At 53.0% G+C, this 25026-nt stretch overlaps 1 protein-coding gene across 1 annotated transcript in view; it reads right to left on the bottom strand.

Moving 5' to 3' along the window:
* Window positions 1-25026, bottom strand: part of NUP210 (nucleoporin 210) — a 102735-nt gene that overhangs the window by 13773 nt on the left and 63936 nt on the right. Inside the window, exons 17-30 of the mRNA XM_025376116.1 lie at window positions 24422-24614; window positions 24063-24169; window positions 22606-22710; window positions 22405-22506; window positions 13954-14082; window positions 12766-12893; window positions 12518-12653; window positions 10994-11056; window positions 10612-10791; window positions 8557-8637; window positions 7514-7645; window positions 6182-6340; window positions 3017-3108; window positions 1182-1356 (exon numbers count right to left, since the gene is read on the bottom strand). Of these exons, the coding sequence (XP_025231901.1) occupies window positions 1182-1356; window positions 3017-3108; window positions 6182-6340; window positions 7514-7645; window positions 8557-8637; window positions 10612-10791; window positions 10994-11056; window positions 12518-12653; window positions 12766-12893; window positions 13954-14082; window positions 22405-22506; window positions 22606-22710; window positions 24063-24169; window positions 24422-24614 (1782 nt within the window). The remainder of the gene's footprint in view (window positions 1-1181; window positions 1357-3016; window positions 3109-6181; window positions 6341-7513; window positions 7646-8556; window positions 8638-10611; window positions 10792-10993; window positions 11057-12517; window positions 12654-12765; window positions 12894-13953; window positions 14083-22404; window positions 22507-22605; window positions 22711-24062; window positions 24170-24421; window positions 24615-25026) is intronic.

Here is a 25026-nt window from a genome sequence, read left to right as displayed (position 1 = left end):
TCCAGTTTCTTCAGAGAACCTGGCTCTCGGGGCATTTAAAGAAACAACGTCCTTCTGGATCGCAGGGGAAGCTCTAAGCATGTCACAGTGTGCCTGCAGGCCACCAGGGCAAGGAGGGAAATGGGGATTTCTGGAGCCCAAGAACCCAAGCTCCATAAACAGCAGCCCTTGTTTCTCTGAGTCCAGGTGAAAATCTATCCTGGCTCAAAAACTAGTGCTCCAAAGGTCTGAACTTCTTTGACAAAGTTCAGTGGTGCAGTGTCTGGTATACAGCTAGTGCTCAATACATATTTGTTGAAATAGCATGAGCAGTCAGTCACTTTCACTCACCAAAAACTAGAGCGGGGGATCTGCTGCCAGGTACCCACTTTGAAACAGAAGATGTGAATTAATGAAAAAGGTCTGTGACCCAGGCAGAGTCTAAAGATTTAAGTGAGTGTGTGTCTTCTGTCATCCAGGGTTCAGCAAGTGGTGATGAGACACGGAAAGAAAATTCCATTCAGCAAAACCCCAGGACCTGACCCAGGGATGCTGATGGAGAAGGTCCCATCCCTAAGGAACACAGAATGGCAGAGGGCAGTGCCATGATATGGTAGAAGGACACCGCCCAAAGCAGACAGACCCCATCTCTCAATTCCCATGCAACCTTGAGCAAGTCACTCCCACTCTGAGCCTCAGTCTCCTTGTCTGGAAAATGGGCCACCTCATTCTCAAAACCACAGCGGATGTCATGTACTGGATGTCATGACTTTTATGGCAGATACCGGGCATATCATCCAATGCTCTTAAGAACACATCATGTTCCAGGCACTGGGCTGGCCCAGAGCAGGAGCTCCACCATGGGTGGTGATAACATCAGTGGCCAAGCACGGTGGGTGGAGCACCGGCACTCCAGTCAGGAAGCTGTGGTGCCAGTCCCATTTCTGTAACCTTACGCCAATCATGGATCTCACTGGGCCTCATCTATGAAATGAAGTACTTGGAATCAATGATCTCCCAAGGATCTTCGGCTCTGACGACCAGAAGATGCTGTAGCTTTTTATCTACCCTGAGTTACTCTTAAATTCCTATCTACAGTTTCCCAGCTGGAAGGTGAATATATTCACTTTTACGCCTGAGAGGCATATTACCTCAGTGCTATTGCTTTCATTACTCCAAAAAGGAGGAGAATGCAACCCTACCTTTACGGCAACAATGATGGTTTGGTTGGCCCCAAAGGGCTCTTGTGCAATCACTTCGATGGTGGATGTCCCGATCATAGACCCTGATGCTAGAAAGCCTTTCTCATCAACATGCACAACTGGAACCTTTTCAGGTCCATCCAGGACGCGGTAGCTCAGAGAGGCTGCACCATCCCTTTGGAAAACAAAATAGAGCTGTTTTTGTAGACGGCAGCAGTGGGAGTGGGCCTGGATACAATGCCAGGACATCTAAGAGTCTGCAGCTCCCCATGCTCCTTGGAGGTGAAAAAGGCCCAATATTGGCCCCACGGGCCTCAGGACCATGTGCTGTCAGTTGTCTGAGGCTTCATCAGTCACCCACGGAAAACTAATTCAGAAATCCAATGGTTCCGAGCAAAGTGTGGCTTCTCACTCTTCCCAGAGCAGCGCCTGCTGTGGGTCGGCCAGCAGGCAGGGAGAGACTGTGAGGGCAGTTTCTTTCATCAGCTTCATGGGACATTTACTGTAAAATATCATTTCTGCAGCAAATTGTTCTCAATTTACTGAAGCAAGGCAGCCTGGCATAGTAGAGGATGGGGCTTTGAGTCTGACAGAATCCAAAGCCAGTCCCAACATGTCCTGCCACCAGCTGTGTGCACATTACGTCCCCTCTTCTCTCGGCATTGACTTCTTACATGGTAAAAGGTGTGCAATGATCTTGCCTTGTCCTATTTCTAAGGACTGTCAACAGGATAAAAACAGGCTACCTGCTAAGAAAACTGTTAGCAAACTACTGATACTATGCACTGGGTAGGAAACAAATTATGCCATATTTTTTACCCTTTTACATATTTATTAATATAATAAAGAAACCTAGGAAGGAAAGGCCTTCAGCTCCCAGGGCTAGTTCCCATCATCTCTGTCTCTTCCACAGCCCTATAGATGACTAGGAGCAAATGTTATTGCTTCTGCCTAAACATTATTTCTCCACCAACCCCTTCCTCTTAACCTGGGGAACTCTTACTCATCCTTCAAGAACTCTAGCCCGAGCATCTCCAACTGGGACATGCCTCCCCTAAATCCCCATGGACAGCACACTTCTTTGGGCTCTGGCTTGAATACTACACCTTGCTTTCTAATAGCCTTCTCCTGCTACCCTCCCCCAGGGCACCCTATGTCACCCATATCCACGTTCCTGGAGCCCAGCATGGAGCCTGGCACTTTGTTACTTTTGGCTGAATGAAAACATGTATGTGTTTCATGCAACAAATAAGTGTCCTGTGGCCCGTGGAGTCTCCCGCTTGGCAACTGCCATTCAAATGCAAGCCACTGTTATGAAAGGCATCCTCCTAGAATCAAAGGTAGGAATTATGTTTGCAGAAGAGCTTTAAAACAGCTCTTCCCAAGCGTTACTGTGTGGCCCCCTCGCCTGGGGATCTCCCTAGAGTGCAGCTTCTCCTTGGACAGGTCTTGGGTGGAGCCTGAGAGCTGCATCTCCTCTTCCTGATGATGCTGATGCTTCTGGCTCATCAGCTACACTCTGAGTGGCAAGTCTGGAAACACAACACTTCTAAGCTGGTGTTTTTTTCCCTTTTAAAGACTGAATTTTAGTAGCTTGCATAAAAATGTTTCTAGGCTACAAGGAGGAAAAAGAGACCCACAGTGAGAAGTGATTTCAAGAAACAGAGAAGCACCACAGAGAAGAGAAGGAGCAGGCAGAGGCCTCATCCATTCCAAGCACAACAGGAGAAAACCTCCCTGAAAGCACCCATGGCTCCTGACAGTGTTGACACATGAGCTGTCGGATGCAAGTACAGCCACACAGCTTTGCTGGAAACAAGAGCTGAGTCACGTACCTGTTTGTCTGCAGCTTTATATACGAGTTGGGCGACATTAATATTTGTTCTGCTTCTATTTCAGGGTTGAGCAGCTGCAGCTTCTCAAACACCTGCAAGAGAGGGCAAGTTTCACTTCCGATGGGGCACTGGAGTCACATCCAGGCCAGGTGTCTGCTTCTCTCCTAGCAGCAAGAGTCGAGGAGGGGCAAGAGAGGAGAAAAGCAGCTTTCTCGCCTGTCAGGTCACTGGTGACATGATGTGAAGGGCTGACCTTTAAGAGGCCAAAGGTGTGGCTGGGTGCAGTAGCTCAGCCAAGGCAACACAGCAAACCCCCAGTCTCTACAAAATAATTTTAAAAATTAGCCAGGCATGGAGTGTGCAACTGTAGTCCCACTACTTGGGAGGCTGAGGCTTGCACTCCAGTCTGAACAGCAGAGCAAGACCCTAATACACACACACACACACACACATGTGCGCGCCAAAGATATGATGAGAAAAGGCAGGCAGCCTCATGTTTGTGTAGCCTAATGGGAGGGAGCTCCTTTAAGGAGCCTGGAAACACAGGCCTCTCCCTCCGTGCCCAGTGAGGGAGAACTTTACTTGCTAGGATGTGAGCTCGGAGGGCAGCACGCACAACTCCAGCAACAGGATCTTGCTCAGGGTAACTGTGCCAAGACTGAGCCTGGGCAAAGCACCACCTAACTGCTCCTTCTTCTCACAGAGACATCCTCCTCCTCATTGCCACCGTCTCAGAACAACCCCCGTTCCACCTCCCAGGCCCCTCTGGCTGGCTCTGGCCATGCTCTTGCAGGATCCACATAGACACACACAAGGGCCTGGCGAGGAGCTCAGTCTAGCAGATGATCAGCCTCATGAGATTGGCTCAGATCTGATCCTGGGACGCCCAGGTGCTCCAAGGCCCTGGTAGCTCCCCAAGCCCACAGCAGCAACACCTGCCTGGGAACTCCAGACCCCTTCTCCGTAAGACTTCAGATGTGCCCACCACCTGTGTAAGTCCCCTCTCTAAGGTCCCTTGGGGCTGCTGCCTCTGTGGCCTCCCAGCCTGGTTCAGGGGCAGTCACTGGCTGGCAGGTAAAGCTGTGCCCTGAGCTCCCCACTGGCCTCTGATCAGACCAGGTGGATGCCCCTTGGGCCTGAGCCCTGGGCCATGGCCAGTATCATCAGATCTGACAAGTGCTTCTCCAAGAGGAAGATGGCCTGATTCTGTCCCTCCCGGCTCCTTCTGTGCTCTGTCCAGGTAAGCCTAGATTTCCTTGTGTGCACGGTCCACAACTAACACCCTCTCCACGCCTGTCTTGAGAGTTGTGGGCTCCATATGAAGTGACAGGAGGGGCAGCACTTCCCAAATGATGAGAAACAGCTTTTGGAAGCTGGGTGGGGTTTCAGTGTCAGGTGAGACGAGGCTGACTTGTATGCCCCCTTCCAGCATCCACAGGGAAGCCACCTCACTGAGTCTGACGCAGACACACTTACTGCCCGGTAAATACATTCACAAATAGGGTTCCTCCTATTTTTTTTAAACCATGCATTCCTATCTTTCTCTTTAGATGAAGGGGGAGTTGTAAGAGATTTCCCACTTTCCTGTTAACTAGAAGAAAAGCAACAGCACAAGCCCCATGGTAAATGGCAACTGATACTTGATCTCACTGTCAGGAAGACAACAGGGAGTGGTGGGGCCTGTGGCAAACTGGACAGCGCAGCTCTAATGGAGTCAAGGTTGCTTCTCATTGCCTGCTGATTTTGCTGTGGCAGACACCATATCTTTAGGATATGCTGCATCTTAGATTTTCACATAGAATCTTCCTATCTTTACATGACAACAAGCTGTCTCAAAGGCCTGAGTAAGCCAAATAAAACACATTTGTAGGCTGGATCCAGATTCTCTAGTTTCTGATTTACTCAAACTCCACCTGCTATCAGATAGGGAAACAGAGGCACAGAGCTGTCAAGTGACCCAACTGAGGTCACAGAATTTGGAAGCTGCAAAGCCCTGCCTTTAATTCCATGATAGGCTCCAGAACTTACTTCCTTTTAACAAAGAACATGCACTTGGTGAGTGTGGGGATGTGCATGTGGACCTCTGTGTGTCTGTATATGCATTTATGTATGTATATGTGTCTCTGTGTGTGTGTGTGTGTGTGTGTGTGCACGTGCAGGCAGGAGTGAGGGGTTGGCAAATCGGTGGGGTTTTTTTTTTTGTGGGTGTTTTCTTTCTTGAAAAGTTTGCTTCTTTGCCCCTGATCAGGGAGGTGCTTGGGTTAGACATAGTTTATTTCTTCTTGAGGAGGGGACTAGAAACTGTTTTGGGACATATAGGGAACATTTTTTGTTTTTCTTTACAGCTTAGGAGCACCTAGGGGTTACTGAGGTCCAGAGGAGCAGAACGAGGCCCTTGAAGACAAAATTGCTCTTCAGAACCAATTTGCCAACTCCCTACCTTGCAGAGGGGCCTAGAGAGGCAGGAGCTCACCCAGATCCCATCCTGTAAGTAGCAGGGACAGGCCAGATACAGACCCAGGGCTGCACCCCAGGCAGGAGAACTGCTGGACTCAGTCCTGACCCCCTGGCTCTGAACAAGGCCCCTCCCTCTCGGAGGCTGTTTTCCAAATGCAGACAGGTCACAGTACCCCGGCCTCTTGAGGCCATTCCCCACTTACCCTGTGACCTTGACCCTCCCCGCCTCAGGGGCATCAGCAGGTGGCAGCCCCTTCAGCCCCTGCCCAGCAGGCTTCACCTGAGGTCTGGAGGCAGCAATACTGAAAAACGCATAAGGGCGCCCCAGCCTCTGGGTGCTCTGTGTGTGTTAAATAAACACAGACGATGAAATTAAAGGCCACTCAGCCACAGGGAGCCCCAAGCTCAGAATTTTTTGCTCTTTTGGCCACACATCAAGTGAGTTCCCACCTCCGGGCCTTTGCCAGCCCCTCTCATCCTGAAACATTACTCTTCTGTGAAGACTTTGCTTGGCCCTACCTCTGGGCTCCCACAGCACCAGTCACACTCGGATGCTTACCCCACTGCGATGGACCACTGTCAACCCCATGGACTGAGAGCTTCTCAGGTCTCCCAGCCTCTGCCCATGCAACATGTGGCTCTGGAGGAGGATTGGGCAGCTGGCACTTCCTCTCCCCCTTCCCTGTGGCCTGTCCACCTGCCTCCTACCTGGACTTGGATCTCATCCGAGAGTTCTCTAGCCAGGCCATACAGCTGCCCCGATGTGGGGTCCACAGCCTTGACCACCACCCTCAGCCCGGTCCGGCCTTTCACCCGGCCAAGCACGTTCATGGCAAAGTTGTACTGTGACGGGAGTCGGATCGACGCCTGGAAGACATCAAACACATTTTCAGGTGTAAGGCCCAGGTCCCTGTGTCCTCAAAAAGGCAGAGCTGGACAGTAGGCCCAGAACCCCCAAGCCCTCCTCCTGGCAGCTGTTGGCCTATTCTCAAGGGCCCTGCCTTCCTGCCCGGGTTGGGTCTGCTAACTCCAGAGCTGTGCAGACCCGGCTTCCCCAGCTTGGGTGCCCAGGTCCTGCCCTGCCTGCATTGCACAACGTGCACAGATGCATTTGGAAAACACTGGGCCCACCCACATAAGCCAAGGGCCTTCATGACAGGTTGTCCCTCAGACTTCAGTGCTTGTAGGTCACCCAGAGCGATGCTGGGTTTTGCAGTGTGTCCCTGCAGACTGCTTTGTTTTGGGATATCTGTTAATAAGTCTCACTGCTTGTGCTCCATGGGGGCAATGTGGGGGAGCCCCCAGGCACCAGGGACAGGACCCTGTTCCCACTGAGTAGGGTTGTGGGGGGCATTAGTCCTACACTAGACAAGCTTCAGACAGCCTTTAGGGAATCCCATCCCTGGGTCTGGGCCTCTTTCCAGGCCTCCATCCCCACTGTCCCTGAATGAGGCAGGGAGCGACCTTTCAAGCCACCCTCCACTTGGGTCCTGTGTGTCCAAGACCCACCTGGGCTTGAGCCTAGAGTCACAGGGGCTGGTGTCCAGTCCCATTTCCCCACTGGCTTGCTGGGCAACCCTGGGCAAGTCCCTTCCTGTTTCTGGCCTCAGTTAACACAGAGGGACTTAGTAGTCTCCCCGGCACCTTCCAGCTCTGACATCTCAGGAGGAGCCAGGGCCCCTCACTGGGCTAAGGGAAGGGGAGTTTGGCCTCTGGGATGAACCAAGAGAAACCGAGGGCTGCCAGGCATCATCTCAGAAAATGGTCAGAAGCTGCAGACTCTGACCTCCCAGGACTTTTGTGACTTCCTCACACGGCCGCTTCTGTCAGGAGAGGCACCTACTCACTCTGTCTGCGTGGTTAGCATTTGAGAGAAGGGAGTCCCGATGAGCCTCGGGAGAGGGAAGAAAGCGGGAGGGCCTCTCTAGGTGTGAGGATGAGGACCTCCTCTGAGACAATGTGGCGGGAACCCTCCCTGACCCTCGGGGTGCTGGCCTGGGACAGGGCTGGGAGGTGAGCTCTGGGGGCATGGTTACCTACCTCGTGGTGCCGCCCTTGGAGGTCCAGGACGTCCCGCTTGGTGACAGACCAGTGGAAGGTCAGGCCTGGCACGGCATTGCCAAAGGAGAAAGGGTTCTGGTGGTTGGTGATGCCAGTGACATATACGGGCATCTGCAGGAAGAAGTCAGAAGCAGTAGTTCCCAGCACTGGGAATGCCCCCAGAAGCTTTGCTGCCTCCTTCAAGCAGTGGGAGACGAACCCAATTCTTCCCCAACCAGAGAAGAGCACGGCACAGGTTTGGGAATTTTGATGAAATATCAAACGAGCAAACCAGAGGTGGGACTGTTTTCCCCACACTGTCTCTCCCCTGCAGCGGGCTGTGCCTCTTCATGGCCAAGACACTCATTTCTGGAAGGAGTCCCTGGAGCTCTAGGAGGCCATGGGTCCACCAACAGCACAGCTCGCACTGCCCCACAGTACTGGTTCCTCCAGGCCCCTCTCTCCTAATCTAGCCGGGGTCCCTGCTCACAGGGCATGCGTGGGTGCGGTCCCCATCTCCTTTAGTCTCTTATTTGCTGAGTTGGCTTGAGGGCACAGGTGGAGGCAAGATGGCAAAAGGCCACAGCAGGTGCTGTGCCAGGCTGCCCAGTCCACTCCCAGTGCTGCCACTTCCTAGCTGTGTGGCCCTGGGCACGGGCCTTAAGCTTTCTGTGTGTTCATTTGTTCATCTGCAATACCAAGATGGTTCTGACACTAACCTCCCAGGGCTGCTATGAACACCAAATGGATTAACGTCCAAGACAGCATGGAGTGGAGTAAGTGCCACGGTCACTGTGCTCCTGTTAGGCATCTGGTGCTATTCCAGATGTGGGAAGGTGACAGGCCAGCAGGAAGCAGGCCTTCCATCAGTGGCTACCAGAGAGCAATGGAGGGTGTCTCCCTGGGCGGGGACAGGTGAGAAACAGGCCCTAGATACCCGGGCCAGGGAGATGGAGGAGGTGGAGAAGCACTCTAACTCGAGGACAGAGTTCCAGCAGTGGCTCTTCGGGAACCAGCATTCAGAGCCCAGGAGGTCAGCTCACCTGGGTGCCTGTCCTCATCCGCATGATGGGGGCGCGGATTCTCACGGCCCGTAGCAGCAGCACCTCCACCTGCACGAGGTCCTGGGGAAAGAGGCTGGCACTTAGGTGCGGGGATGCTGTGCTGGCCAGGGATGTTTCAGGAAGGGACCCCTCAAGGGAAGGAGGCTGTGGCTCAGAATCTGTGGCGAGAAAGCCCCTCAGGATGACCAGCACCGTGCTTCTCTGCCCCGGGAGGCCTGGCTTTGTGGGCGGCTCGTCCTTCATGGGCCAGCCACTGCCTCTCCCAAGGTCCCATAGGTCCCAGTCCAGTCCTCTGAGGCTGCCGCCCTGTCTGATCCAGCTGCTCCGGGTCAGCACTGCAGACTTGGGGCCAGGAACTGGTGCCTGCTCTTCCTTAGGCCTGGCTGCCCTCAAGCAACAGGTCTCCAGGCCCTCCCAACCCCAAATCCAGCCTGCCTGTCTCTGACTGAGCAGAGTACAGGGACGAATGCAGGAGCCCTGTAGAGTCTGATCAGAATTTATAACCTCCTTCATTCTCAACTCCACACTCCTATTAATCTGGCCAAAGACTAACTCTCCTGGCTTTTTCCTAGTGCTGCTGAGTCATGCTGAACTGAGGCTATTAAAACCCTTAGGCCCTTTGACGTGCTCATGCTGAGCCCATCTTCTGAGCCTCATGACTTGGGCTAATGCCTGGCACACAGTAGGTGCTTGATAAAAACCCATTCCCCTCCTTTCACTCATCCTTCTGCTCAGTCTCCTCCTGCTCGTCCTGGCCTACCCCGTGGCCTTGGGGTGCTGGCTGTGTGACCTGGATTGGACAGATGGAACTGGAAGCATCTGACCAGAATCACATTCCAGGCATGGACAAGGGGCCACAGGTGAAGCCCCTGCCTGCCTAAGCTCAAGAACATGCCTTTCAGATAGGGCTGGTGGTGCAGCCCCTCCACCTGCCAAGACCACCAAGGCCTTTCCCCAGCACCTCCCCAACTCGCCAGATGGGGGACCTAGAAGAGAGGGTACCCAGCAAGGTTAGACCACAAAGACAAGGAAAACACAGGGCCCTGTGCCCCTCTTGCTGAATTTCTAGGAAGCTGCCCTTTACCTACGCCCTTAGGAGAAAAACCAGCCAGCTCCTGAGGATGCACTCCTTTTTAGAGGGGGGAAAAAAAAAAAACATAGTCTCCTGTGGTCCTGAATGTCACGCTCCAGGAAGCCCATCTGAACTCTGCCCCATCCCTAGGACAGGTTTTTACATCCCCAAGGCTTTCTCTTTGTCTTCAAAATTGACACACACTGGGAAAAGGAGTAAATCAATGAACTCAGTGATCAAAGTCAGCCTCTGAGAACAAGGACTTCCCTGCACCCTGTCTGGGGCTGTGTACTCGCTAGCTCCTGGGGCGCTATGTTTACAGGCTCTGAACTCAGGACTGCACGGACTGCTTCCAGGGGACCTAGTTCTCATGAAGAATGGGATGACTGACTCTGAAACGGGTTTCTGTCCACAGTTGCATTACACATCACAGAAGGCTCTTCTTACAGACCAAGTTTCTGGCGCAGCTGTGAGTAGAACCCCAAAGCAGCCTTCCAAGATGGCGAAGCAGGTCAGGCAGAATGCAAAGGCCCTGATTTTAGCCCTGAGCCCTGAGAGGACTCAAGGAGATGAAGGCAAAGTGCTCAAAGCAGCGCCTGCCCTCACCACGAGTGCCATCATCCTCTACTGGAAGGGCCCTTTGGGGCTGGGGGTTGCTGAACACCCTGCCCTGTAAGGAGCAGCTGGAAGGACTGGGAGACTCAACCTGGAGAAGAGCAACCTCTGGGGGTCTGGGTGCACATCGGCAGGGCTGTCCTGCACCAGGGTCCCTGCAGGGACTGCAGACCCAGAGGGCCGAAGCAGTACCCTTGGAGAGGGGTGGTACTCAGAGGCAGAACCCAAACACAGTAAAGAGGCTTCTGTCCCAGGCACAGCTGCCTTGGAAAGCAATGGGCCCATCGCCAGAGCTGGCCATCCCAGGGGGTTCAGAGAGTGCCAGTCTCCAATAGCACGCCTGTTACCTGAGAGATGATGACCACCTTGCCAGTCTCTGCATCCACTGCCTGCACGAGCCCAGACACAGTGCCGTTCCCGATGGCGAGGCCTCGTACCAGCCCGGCAGCACTCACCAGCGCAACGCTCTCATTGCTGATGGAGAAAAGGATGTTGGACTGAGGCTGGGGGCCGCCCTCGGAGGTGACCTGAGCAGGGAGGAACGAGCGGTGTGTCAGTGCCCATCATGCCAGGCAGCCCGCGCCTCCCACTCAGAGAGCCAGGGCCCCAGTGCAGGCAGCTTCTGCCTTCTTCTCCCAGTCACTGCATGCAGGGCCAGAGGTAGCGTGCCTGGAACCGGGTGGTGGCCTGCACTGGGGCTGGAGCAGGACATGGCCTCTCGGCTCTCACCTGCATCGTGGCCCCGATAAGCAGTGTCACCTTCCTGGGCATCAGCCTGAACGGGGGAAAGACCTGTTGGGAGACACAGGAGAGAAAGGACTGCTGTGCCCCAAGCCCACGGCACTGAGCATAACTCATGTGCTACATGTTTCATGAGAGGAAAACTTGGGGCATGGACATCACCCCTCTCTGAGCAGTGACCAGAAAGGCCAGGGTCCTGGGCCAGTGCTGGGGGCTGTCTCCCAGTCACTGGCCGAGGCTCCCTGGTTCTCTGGGGTGTGTTCTTCTGTTTGTGACTGTGTTTCACTTTCCCTAGATGCTAAACTCCAAAAGCTGGGCCGTCCCCTTGGAGGGATGGCTTTTATGCAGTTGAGTCATCCCCTCAGAGCAGCGGTTCTCAGTGTGTGGTCACTAAGCAGCAATGGCAGCAGCGCCCGGGGACACATTAGCAATGTACATCCCCAGCCACCTGGCCTGTGGAGCCAGAGGTAGCCCCACAGGGTAGCCCCGCCAATATGGGAGCACCCAGAGCCCCAGAGGTTGCTCTTCTCCTAGCACACCCTCCGGATTAGCCTGGGAGGAGACCAGGGATGTTGATGCCACTCTGTGGAGCAGGTGAAGCCCCCCCTGCTCCTCCTGCAACCCCTACAAGTGCCTGCCTGGCAGGAGTAGGTGAGTGAATGCAGGAGGTGGCCAGGGTGCTACTTGTGTGGGAGTATCGGTCTCTGCAGCTGCGCTATTGATGGGCAGAAACAAATTTCTCATCACCAGAAGAAGAAAGGTGTGCTTCCATCTAGAGACACAGATGGCACCCACCTGCTTTGGATCACAGATTAATGATGCTCACCAGCCCCAACGTGGCCCAGACGCAGGGAGGATGCTGGCAGGGCTGGTTTAATGCTGCTGCTGTGTATAGACTTCAAATGATGCCTGGGCCACAACTGCTGTGGCCTATGGCTGCAGTGGGGCTCCTGTCATAACCTAATCTCCTGAGACAGCCCCATACCACACACTGAGCCGGTGTGGGGACTCTCATCCAGGAATCACCTACTTCAGGAGTTCCCTTTATGATACCTCTGCTCACACAGCCCCTGTGACAGGTGCCCAATGCCCTCGAAGCGCCTGTTCTATGGCTCAGGATCAATGGTTAAGGAGTTCTTCTACACATGAGCCAGCATCTGTCTAAGCTTCCGTCCAGTCAGTGCTTTCTGGGAATGGTCCTGGTGTGTCCCCTTGCCATGTGACCAGGCACACCCCTTCTCTGAGCCGCACAATCCCCCATGTCACAGAGGAAAAGTAAAGTCACTTGGCCCCCTCCCTCTGGTTCTGCTGGTCCAACTTTGTTGCCTCCCAGAGCCCTGGAGCTAGTAACAGCTGCCTTTTGATGAGAGGACATTGTGGGGCACAGACTTTTTTATGGCTTCTCCACAGTAGCTTCCTGGACTGTACTATAAAGATACCCCCAACTATAAAGACACCTCCAACCCCCAGCACTGGGCTGATCCCACATAGTGTGGGAAGAACTCGTCTTACTTCAATCTGTTGTGGGGCTGAGTTGATTCTCTGTCCAGCTTTATTGGTCACACTTGCAGTTAGACTGGTCTGGCCGATGGTCACGCCGTGGATGAGGAATGTGATGGTGTAGTTGTCAAGGACTTCATCAAGGGCCCTGAAACAGAGGGAAGGGCTGGGACTTCTCTAAGACCACCCCATGGGAAAGGCTGCAGCTGGGGTCAGCACTGTCTCTGAGGTGCCCTCCTCTGACCCCTAGGAGAACTCACACCAATGTAATGATCGGGGAGGCTGCTCGGAGCTTCAGGTCCATGAAGGGGAAGTATTTGGCCAGGAAGGGCTTCTTGTGCAAGTCCAGCACACGGACGTATGCCTTCACTGTCTTCCCAATCTCCACCTGCATCATGGGGACAGAGGTTCAGGGGCGGCCTCCAAAAGACCAATCCTACCATCTATGGTGCCCCATGACTTTCTGAGATAGCATCACCAACCTCAGTCCACAGACATGGGAATCAGGAGAGTCACCCAGGTTGACTTCTGGACTATCAGCCAGTCACCAAATGAAAATTGATGAGGGGGAGCTTGGGGATACTTAGAGGCATAAATTCCACATTCTACTCTTAAATAACTAATACACTAATTAGGGAGATGAAACACCACTCAGAACAGCAGCATCCAGTAGGAGCTCAATAAATGCTGACTGACTGAACAGCTCACACCTGGCAGTGTATAATACAGTAAGAACTTTAGGAAATGAGAATCAGAACTACACAGTGAAGAAACAGATGATTAGCAAACAGCAGTGAAAATGAGACAATAGGAGGAGTATGTGGGGCTGGGCAGAGCATATTAGCTTCTTAAGGAGCCTAAGCCGCATGAACACTCCCCTTTTAATTACCAGCCCTTCTATCCACTGAGGAACCTGATCGCAACCCTCTGAAAGCCCAGCTTCAGCTACCTCAGATATTTGGAGTAATAAAAATTCCCTATCGATGTGAAAGATAAACTGAGATCTATTCCTTGTCTCTTTTTTCCATGGTGCTTGGCATGGGTGAATTGTGCTCATTTGCCACTGAAACCCCAGAGAACCCAAAATCTATATTCTGGGAAGAAAATTCATGCTCAGCAGGGCATGTGCCTGGCTGGTTAATAACCTACACCGGCCAGAAGACATGGAATTCCCAGGTCATGGCTAATTTAGAGACAACTTCCAGCAGGATTTACTGCCAAGCCTCATGGGGATGTCACCTGGGATGAAGAAGTCCCTTACTGAAGGGACTCTGGATCCTCCACATGGAGCGAAGGAGATGGGAGACAGCTCTGCAAGCTCACAGGGGAAGGGATGCAGACTCCAGGAGCAAAAAGCAAAGGCCATGCAGAACATTCTTCCCACAGTCCCCTCCCTCCCAGTTCCTGCAGGTCAGCCGAGGGTGCCCCATCATGAAGCTTCCACTGACCTTGTCAACCACACGGATGTACAGCTCCTGAATGTCCGACACGTAAACCACAGCCTTGGCTGGGGCCGGGAAGACGAGGCACAAGTCATGGATCATGATGGTGGATGAGCCCGGGAGCAAAGGGTGCACCTGCAACGTTGGGGCAGGGGTGGAGGGGTGGGTGCTGGGTTATACAGCTGTAGGGCGCCCCCCTGCTCAGGTCCGTGAGCAGCACCTCGCCCTCAGCACAGCCTGTCACCTCATGGGATGCCAGTGGCAGAGTCCTCCAGGCCAGCACTGGGAAGCAGTGGACGAGGGAAATCCTACACCAGATGATGCCCTACCCACCTCTTGTCATGAGCCCCACTGCTGGCCAGGAGATGGGCTTGGGATATAACACATTAGTGCCAGGCTGGATCTCACAGAGCATTGATCTCCACTTGCATATTTTACAAAGAGAAGAAAATGGAAGCTGCTCCAAGGGGGCCAGTCAGCAGCCTTGGAACATGCACCAACTTCAGGGCAGAGTGAGGATGCAGTCCCAGGATGCCACATCCTGAGCTAGCCACCTGCTGCTGCAGCCCTGGTGGTAGAGAAGCACTCTGTGGGGTCTTCTGTGAAACTGCAAGTCAGGGGCTGGCAGAAAACGAGGCAGATGCTTTCCAATGGCAGCTTGCACAGGAAGTCCCAATCAGACTGATGGAACCACAGAGCCTGGGAGCGGCCCGCAAGGCCATCCCAGTGTGAGCTATGTGCATCTTGCTCATCTTTGTGTCTCATCACATCCCCAGCTCTGTGTGAAGCAGTGACTGCCAAGGTGTTGTGAGTGAATGAACAAATCAGAGCTAGTTTTTTCCAGCCTTTTCACTGCCAAAGACCCTTTTAACATTTATTTATTGTATTTATTATTTTTAGAGACAGGGTCTCACTCTGTCCCCAAGGCTGGAGTACAGTGACGGGATCACAGCTCACTACAACCTCAAACTCCTGGGCTCAAGGCAAGAGCCCACCTTTTAATCCTTTTCTCTCTACCCACTTTTAGGGATTCTACCTTCAAGACTCTCTCCCCTAAGAAAGTACATCACAATCACCCTCTGAGGCTGCAGAAGATGGGCATTCACACAAGTAACGTGTCTGTTTATGATGGAATTCACACAGCTTGTCTTAATACAGACGCGTATTTCACCCAGGTGATCTTGGAGCTGGGCAAGCAGGGACAGGCCATGAGGCAAGTCTAGCCAGCTGCCCCACTCCTCTGTCTGGGCCTGGCTTTGTTGCTTGCTCTTTGTGGTCTCACATTCATGGGGTGGGGAGCAAGGGGTTTTAAAGTAAGCACTTCAGGGTTTGCAAAGCTAGAGTTTCAATATCAAGAAGCTACAAAAATAAAATAAAATAAAAATAAGGTTTCTGACCCAAAGGTGACAACCAAACAGGATCACATCACACCCAACATCAACCTTTCAACAACTGCCCAGTGCTCTGAGAATGAGCTCAAAGCCTTAGCACGCCCTGTAAAGCCTGGTATGGCCCGGCCCCTGCCTCCGCTCCAGATTCCACGCAGAGCACACTCCCCCACTACACTTATGCTCCAGCCACACAGGCCTTCTCTCCCACTCATACAGACAGCTAGCTGCTGCCTGCCTGCCTCCGGACCTCGCAGCCCACCTTAAAGACCTGGACTCTTTCCCCAGCCTCCACCTGCTGGCTCCAAGTCATCCTTCAGGCCCAGGTCCAGTGTCTTTCCTCAGAACAGTCTTCCCTCATCCATGTCAGCTCCTCCAGTATCTCTCCCCTCTCTCGGGGGCTGGGCCTGCCAGGTGCCATCAGTGTTGATGGGACCCAGAGTGCACTCGGCCTTCCCCTCCAGGCTGTCACCAGCACTCACATGCCCTTGGGACTCAGCTCAGCATCTGGTCAGCCTAGCCTCCTATAAACATGTCTTGATTGGATGAAGATCCAGGGCCGCTGCTCTGAGTAATTCTGGATAAGGTCATGGAACCTGGAGCTCCAGCCTGCTCAGCTTTACAGAGTAAAACCAGCTTTGTTAAGACTTGGAAATTCTGAAAATCGCCTGCAAACCTAATGGACCTTCACTTATTTGGAAAGTGCTGATTCTGGTCCAACCTCTTCAACGTACAAATGAGTTAACTGAGGCCCAGATGACAGGACAAGGATATGGCTTTGAAAAGGCAGAGCTGGGGATAGAACCAAATACCCTAACTCCCAATTTAGGCTCCTCCCCTGACTCTCCACTTCCCAGAGGAATGGGGCTGGAGGCCTCCTGCAGCCAGAAAGGAACTATGGTGCTGGGGAGAGTGGATAAAAGCAAAGGCCTAGCTGAGAAGGGCCCAAGCCCACGGCTGGCTGGGGGTATGGAGGATCAACAAGCTGGCCCGAGCTGCACACACCACCTGTATAATGATGGGTATATCAATACACACAAAGCATGCCTGGGTTATTCCACACAATGACTTACAGTAGGTGAATAAAGATCCTGGAGTAGATGTCATGCTTATACTACTGAACAATAGCTTTGTGACTGGAGCCATCGCCACATGAGCCTAGTGTCAGGTATGGGCTGAGAAGCAGGGTCCAGGAGCCACCAGGTTTCTGGTTTTGCTGGGGCTGATTCACCCCAGGTTATTACATTTCTCTCAAAGAAAACTCATTGAAAAATTACAGAGAGTAATGACAGCTTTCTTTGAGAACCCAATTTAAGTCTCCAACCTGAAACTCCTACTATAGTTACTGCTGTCAGGAGTGGGCAGGTCCCTCACGATGAGAAGAAATTCCATAGTGCACTGACTGAGGAGCCTCACGCAGGGCAACACAGGGTAATGCAGGGAAGGGCTTTTTCTCTTTCTTTTTTCTCCTTTAGAAGAACTATCTTGCACTTTTTAAACAAAGACCTAAAATGGCAGTGGGGAAATCAATTGCTCTTCCACTTGATTTCCCAGGGGATGGGCATCCAGCCACCATCTCTGGAGCCCTCGAAGCGTGGCCTGCCCCTCAGGCTGGTGCACAGTGGCTAAATGTACCCCACAGATATGCTGTAAGGGAGCACCCACTAGGCCACTCTGGAGGCTTGGGTAATGGAGGGCACTTGGCCGCTAGCTGGTGGCAGAGCGGGACCCTGCACCCGCTCCTAACTACACTGTGCATGGTGGCTCACACCACACAGCTTCTCTGTGCTTTCCAGACACATCTGCTTCTTGATTGACACACGGGAGAACGTTTGCAAGGGGAAAGAGGTAGTGGTGACCCATGCCCAGAATGAATTTTAATTTTTGAGTGTTGAAGGTGCCACCTGAGAACACTGGGAAACACTGAGCCGAGGGTAAAGTTCTGTCAAGTCAAAGATGACAAATGTGTCGTTGCTCATTAAGACGCTGAGTGCAGCCAGAGGCAGCTCTGTACACGTGGGACTGAAACTGTCAAATACCTCAGAGCTTGCCAGGCCCCAAGGCTCTGCCCACATCATCTCAGCCCCCACTTCCTGGAGCCCTGATCACATTTCAGACTTGTCCCCTGACAGGTGGCGAGTGCAGGGGATAAGGGACCTTGCAGCTATTTTTGAATGTCACAGAGCCACTGGCTTCCATTTCCTGCAGGCTGCTTGTCAATGTCACGTGATGGGCCAGACAGTGCCAAGTGAGTGTGCCCCTGATTACCCGCCCTCAAGGCCAGCAGGGAAGGACCTAAGCTTACATGAAAAGCATAGGCACTGAGTGGGGCCCTAGCCTGGGCGCTGGATGAAACTTCACACAGGGACGTGGCCAGCCCTGTGATCTTCCCAAGGGCGAGGACTGGGGACATGCACTACGGTCCACAGATCAGTCTCAGGGAAAAGGAGGATGCACCTGACTTCAGGCCCTGCAGTTGCCAACCACTCCCCACTCATCCTGGACACGCATCCTCACCTGAACAATGGCCTCATGACTGGCTGCGCCTCACAGGACCCAGGAGATGGAGAGACGCAGCCACAGCTCATAGGACCCAGGAGATGGAGAGACGCAGCCGCAGCTCACAGAAGCTGGCCCCCCGGCTTCATTCTCTCCTGAATCCGCAGTGCCCAGCACAGCACCTGGCACACGATACTCACTCTAGTGTCGCTGAGTGCACGAATTAATGGGAAATGTAAAGTGCCCAGCAGGCTCCTTCCCCTGCTCTGGTCATCTCATGGGTTCTGCCTGGAGGACTTGATTGAAATGTAAAGAATCATTGAGAAGGAAACCCTAGGTTTAAATAGGATAAACACTCCCATGTGCAAACCAGCCGAAACAAAATAAAGGCCCTTACAGAGCGTTCTGGGGCTGCGTGAGCAAAATTCATCACAGCCCTGCATAGCCCATGTCCACTGTGTGGGGATAAAAACCTCCAAAGGATCCCTGCTGTGTGAGCCCCAGAGAGCCCCCCAGAGACACTCCAAAGCCACAATGCCTGCAAGCCATCTTTGCGTGCTGAATATGTATCAATAGGAAGGAAAGAAACCCTTTCTGTGAGCTAACTAGGGAGTGCTGGGGGCTTGTCTATCTCTGTGCTGCTGCTCAGCAGCTGGAAAAAGCCACAGCCACGTGTAGACATCCCTCAGAAACAGCCGCCTGCAACTGTTTCTGAAACAACCAGGACCTGCTGCTGACGTCAATACTCCCTGGAAAATTCCTCCCGCAGGCTTCAGAAGAGACCAGAGGAACCAGGGCCCGACTGGAGTTGTGAGGGTCTTTGGCACAAGCCTGAAATGAAGGGAGATGAAGACCCCAGTGGGCAGGGCGCCTCCATGGAAGGAAACCTCTGGACCAGAGCAGTTCACAGGGCCTGTGGCATGGGCTGCTGCTTGCCATAGGGGAGACTTGTCCCGGGTCCTGCCTGCAATAGGCACTCTGTGTCACTCAACCAGGCCAGGGGCCATTCCACAATCCAGAAAGACAGTGCCAGAGCTCTCCTGTGGCCACGTGTAAAACAGAACTGCAGAGACACTCCTAGAATCGCAGCATTTTAGGATTCAAGAGGGGTTTAAAGGTCTCCTGGGAGACTTGACTCCCATGCTGGAATCCCACCTTGAGTCTTTCAGACAAGTGTCCCAGCTTCTGCTCAAATGCCTCCAGAGACAGGGAGCTCACTATCTATAGCGGCAGCCTAGTCCATCACCAACCTCGAGGAACTCTTGTTCCTGGAGAAAAGGTCTCCCTCTGGTCACAAGTCTACCCTCAGGGCTTGCACAAAATGATAGGTGCAAGGTAAATATGAATGAGAGCGTGCCCCGGTTTCACCAGCACTGTACACATTTTCCCTAACTTGGAACTCCCCTCTTCTTGGTAACGGGGAAGTTTTTATTAATTTCTAAAAGTAAACAAAACAAGGCATATGTCAAGCAGTCAGAATTAAGGTGTAAGGTTCTCACTGGCATGGCTGGAGGAAGAGCTGGGGAATTGTTTTTTCTTCTATGAGGGGATAAGAATGCTTAGGGGACACTGCCTGTGGTCTCAGGCTCCTCGCCTCCTCCAGCGTCCTCCAACCACACGCATGTTCCCAGGTGCTGAGGGCGTCCTGTCATCCAAGGGTCTGCCTCTGGGAAGAACATGAACAGCGGGACTCCCTCCCCCTCCCCGAGGCACGGCACTGAGAAAGCATCCTCTATGCAAGACAGCTGGAGACTAACATCAAACACTGAAGGAAGGTTTTCGAAATCACCCCAAACACCAAACAAAAAAACTGAATTAAAAAACTTATTAAACAGGCGGTGTTTCACACAAAAATAGAGATCTCTATTTTCTCTTGAAAGGGCTCACACCCCCACACGTCAAAAACCAGCCGGAGGTGCCAGTTCTGCAGGACAGTGTAAGGAGGCCACCGACTTCCCCATGAAACACACACACAGCTGTTTAAAATCTCTGGGATGATTCCAAGGGCACACAGCAAATGAAGAAGCGTTTACTGGAGAAAACCTGCTAACATCTGGGAAGAACAAGGGTCTGTAGAATGTGAAATAAGATGCCCGTCCTCCCTGACCTCCACCCCAGCGAGGTGGAGCTCCACTCCCGACTGGTTCCTCCAAGATCACAGGACTCCCTCACCCCCAGCTCTCGGTCAGGGGATTCGTTTCCTAGGAGGGGCAGGTGTCAGTTTTTCTTTTCTTATCATGCCCCCAGCTACAGCTTGCTGAGACTGAGTCCCAGGAAAGTGGGCTCAGAGGTGGGGGCTTCCATCTTCCACCCAGACCCCATTTGGGGGATGAAGGCTCTGCCTTGGGTGCAGCACCCGTGAGAATACTGGGGCCTGGCCGCCCTTCCCTGGCTCGTGGGGTGGGGTTCCCTGCTAAGAGAGGCCAGCCGAGGAACACTGGGGCTGCTGCCCCACTCACCAAGGGCCCAGCTCCTAATGTGCTGGTGTCACCAGAGAGAGATGCACCACTGTGCCCAGCAACATAGCTCTGGCTCAGAGTTTGCCTGGAAAAGTAGCTGGTGCACAGGGGCTAAATGCACTCAGAAAACAGAAGGTGTGAGTTGCTCCTAAAGGAACTGACTTCATGTGCAACAGAGCTTGGAGAAGTCCAAGCCTAAGTGCACTCTCCAAAACAGTGGAGGTTGTGCTGAAAGGCAACTGGGAAGCGACAGAGAGTCCGGGAGGTGTGGACTACACTGGAGGCTGGCAAGTTTGCCAGAGAGGAACAGAAAAAGAGAGAGCTGGGGCCGGGCGCGGTGGCTCAAGCCTGTAATCCCAGCACTCTGGGAGGCCGAGACGGGCGGATCATGAGGTCAGGAGATCGAGACCATCCTGGCTAACACAGTGAAACCCCGTCTCTACTAAAAAATGCAAAAAAACTAGCCGGGCGAGTTGGCGGATGCCTGTAGTCCCAGCTACTCGGGAGGCTGAGGTAGGAGAATGGTGTAAACCCGGGAGGTGGAGCTTGCAGTGAGCTGAGATCCGGCCACTGCACTCCAGCCTGGGCGACAGAGCGAGACTCTGTCTCAAAAAAAAAAAAAAAGAGAGCTGGGAAGAGCTCTCCTGGGGTCAGAAGGGAATTACTGAAGACAGTGGAGCAATCAGCCTCAATTAGTGGAGCTCAACAGTTGAGTGGTCAGTGAAAGACAGCCAAAAAAAGCCCTGCAAAGGCCACAGTCATCCCAGAGCAACAAAGGACATACCAAGGTGTTATCCCCTAAGAGCAATATCAGAGACTTCTTACTGGGAAAAAGTGTGTGTGTGTGAGTGTGTGTGTGTTCAGCAAAATAACAAGGCCAGTCACTAAAGAAGTAAACAAGCAAATAACAGTAACAAGCTCCAACATGGGGATTGGGGATCAGTACCCAGAGTTTCTACAATACATTACCTAAAATGTCCAGTTTCCAATAATTATAGGACATGAAGACAAATAAACAAACAAACAGGAAGACATGACCCGTACTCCAGAAAAAAGGCAGATGACAGAAACTGTCTATGAGGGCCACCAGAGACCAGATTCACCAGGCAAAGCCTTCCAACCAAACAATGATGAAGGGAGTAAAGGAAGATTTGATAACAATGTCATATCAAACAGAGAATATCAATAAAGAGGTAAAAGTTAGAGGAAAAAAAGAACCAAACAGAAATTCTTAAGTTGAAAAGTATAATAGCTGAAATGAAAAATTCACCAGAAGGGCACAAGAGTAGATTTAAACTGGCAAAAGAAAGCATTAGCAAACTTGAAGATGGACTGCCATCTTACATTAGCAACATGAAAAAACATAAACACTTAAAATAACATAATAAAAGCAGAACACTAAATTCTTCCATGCCACAAGCACAGCTAAGTCAATGCTTGCAAGAGTAGGGAGAGGGTCAAGAGAGAAACACAGGAAAATAGAGAAAGGTTAGACATCTTTTAAAAGCAATTTTCTTTATGGCTGTTACAGTGCTCCTTATGGAATAATATTTTAATCTTAATTAAAGGATTGATTGAAAGGGAACCATTAGGTAACTAACAGTTTGTGGACATGGAATAAAAATCACAAAAGTTTCATGAGAATGACTAAAGTTGTAGAATGAATCAGAGAATCTAAAGACCTTGCTAATTATAGCAGATGTGACTAAGTGCCAGCTTTTGTTTTTATGGAGACAGGGTCTGGGTTTCTCTCCCAGGTCTGTTGCCCAGGCTGAAGCATGACCTCTGCTCAATGCACCCCTCAACCTCCTGGGCTCAAGCAATCCTCCTGCCTCAGGTTCTTGTGTAGCTGGGACCACAGGCCTGTGCTACCATGCCCAGCTAATCTTTTGATTTTTCTTATTGGTTTTGTAGAGATAGGGGTCTCACTATATTGTCCAGGCTGGTCTTGAACTCCTGAGCTCAGGTGATCTTCCTGCCTCGACCTCCCAAAGTTCTGGGATTCTGAGTGTGAGCCAAGTGCTAGCTTTCAAAATAATCAATCAATTAACCACGCAACGGCCCAGATAAGGACTGAAAACCAACAGTGGGGACTGATGGCCCAAGCTTACCATGGCGACACCCCTGGCCTCCTGGTAGGCCACTTTGACAACATCTGTGGTGCTGGTGTTGAGAAAGAAGTAACCTGAGCCTTCCCTGACACGGAGCTCTGCCTGCAGGAGGTAGATGCAGGGAGGGTTGGGCCGCATGTGGGAGGGCGAGGAGTCCCCCCATGGGTCTCGCCCAGGAAGGTGGCAGGGCAAGGACGGTACCTGGACGCCAGGGTGGTTGTAGATGGTCACCTCTTCTGGGCTCACCCTCACGTCCTCCACCAGGATGAGCTCTATGGAGGCTGACACAGGCACCAGAGGGTCATGCTGAAGGGCAAGGGCAAGGCCATCAGATCCAGGAGGACATGATCAGGCCGCCCCTCAGGAAGAGCAGGCCAAAGGCCCTAGGGCCTGGCCTTTCTCCCGGCCACAAGCCCCTGGTGCTCCTGAGCCCAGAAGAATGGCCACAGACCCTTTGAGGCCTCCCTTCAGCCTCCTGAGGTGGAGTGAGTTGCTGGCTTCTCCACTCCAGACTGAGGAGGGGTTTGGCAGCAATCCAGCTTAGAAGACGCCACCCCAACCCACCAGGCCCCAGTGGTTGGCAACTCACACACACGCCCTGCCCTTCAGGACCTCACAGCAAAGGGCCAGCTTTGGAGTGTGTGGCCGCCGGCCAGGCTGGGCATCGGGGGAGTGTCCCCTGGAAGAGTGGCCAAGGCTGGCTCAGGAGAGGAACCCTCATCCCCTAGGGTGGCACATGACCCACCAAGCTCTGCTTCCCACCATGTGTCACACAAGGGAGCCACCCAGATCTGAGGTCCCCAGAAGGTCATGTGTTTGAGCACCTCCTCAGGGCCACAGGTGTGCCAGGCACTCAGGGTGCAGCAACTGCCCGCAGGGAGAGTGACTCCAATGCACGGATGGAAGAGTAAGAGTCAATGACAGGAAGGTGTGCAGTGTGGGTGACAAGGACCAGGAGGGTGTCTGCAAGGGAGAGCAGCTCTCAGGGGAACAGAGACTGCAAGGGGAGGAAGCCTGAGTGACTCAGCAATGGGGGGTGGGGGGACATCAGGGCAGAGGGAGAAAGTGCAAAGTCCTGGGGGAAACATGTCAGGGTGCTCAGGCATCAGGCAGGAGGCCATGATGCCCCCCTACTCCCAATCAAGGGACTCCTGGTGCCAGTGAGAACTGAGCCATCAGGGACAGGCACAGGTGTGCCCCTTCAGCGACCACCTCCCTCCAGGCCAGCCTCCCCAGTGCTGCCCCCATAGGGCCCCAGCCTCTTTCAAAGTTTGCTCCCAGGAGGACAATACAAGTGCCTCATCCTGGCATTTAGGGGCCCTGGGAATCCAGTCCCACCTTCTCCTTCCAGTCTGTACCTGCTGCCTCCACCTTATTCAAGACCTAAGTTTTCTTATGGCTATACCCCCCATGAGGTGGCTGTTATCCAGGAAGGCCTGTTATTGAGAAGCCCTTCCCATTCCCACCTCCAGTGTATCTATTGGTCCCCTACTATTAATAGCAGTGCCTCTCCTAGGGCCTCCAAGAGGCTGGGGTTGGGGAGCGGCAGTCGAGCAGACAGTGACTCAGGACACTGTGACACCCAGTGGAATTTAAGCAGAAGTAGGAGGCTTGCTCCGCTACCCATAGCCCACCCACCACTGGGCCCTGGAAGATACCGGCTGCTTTGTTCTGGCAGCGCTGAGGTGGGACTCCTGGTAACCAGTGGCAGTGGCAGTGATGGCTGTGGTTCCTGATGCCTCGTGAACCAAAATGGCCTGCAAACCTGAGACCAGGAAGAGGGAAGCCACCGTTGGATGTCTGCCCATCACCACCCCTGAAGCAGCCCCTCCCTCCTTCTGATTTGCAGTTTTGAATCCGAAAACAGAAAACTGTGTATGTTGAAACTACGTGGATTGTTAAGAGTTAACAGGACCTAAGCACAGATAACTAAGCTCCCACAGGTACTGGCCCACCTTGGCAGGCTTCCTGTCTGGTCTCTGTTCTGCCTGGGCCATTGGGCTAGCACCCAGCTCACCGTGCAGTTTCTTTTGGCCACTCTCATCGTCCTGGGACACCAGCTGCATGGGCAGCTCAGGCTCGATGCTGGCCAACACTGGCCTGGTGGACTCCCACTGGATGCTCAGAGAGCTGAAGTTGTCGAACCGGCGGCCCTCCTGGTCGTAAGCAGCCAGATCCAGCAGGGGGTTGCGGTGGCTGGAGACTGGGACCTGCAGGGGACACAGGTCAGATGCTGTGGTTACACCCAGGACTGGACCTGGACATTGACCACGCAGTGCATTCTGAGGCCAGCAGCTGCCCTGTGGGCTCTTGGGGGTGCTGGTGAGGGAATGGGATGAGCCAGAAAGCAATCCTCACTATTGCCACCCACCAGGTCCCACCATGGCCCTGTCCAAGCTGGCTTCTGGCTCCAGACCACAGCTCTCAATGGAATGAGAACCACTAGGGGGCCTTCAGCAACAGTGGAGGCATTTCTGGCTGTCCCTACTGATGAGTCAGGGGGTTGCCACTGGCATCTAGTTGGGAGAGGTCCATGATGCTGCTTAATACCCTGTAATACACAGGACAGCCCCCCACAGGAACTATTTCCCCAAGTGTCAACAGTGCTGAAGCCGGGAACTC

This window comes from Theropithecus gelada, chromosome 2, assembly GCF_003255815.1.
Source record: "Theropithecus gelada isolate Dixy chromosome 2, Tgel_1.0, whole genome shotgun sequence".
Lineage (NCBI taxonomy): Eukaryota > Metazoa > Chordata > Mammalia > Primates > Cercopithecidae > Theropithecus > Theropithecus gelada.
Note: the sequence above shows the minus strand (reverse complement) of the source record. Positions and strands in the feature narration are given on the sequence as shown.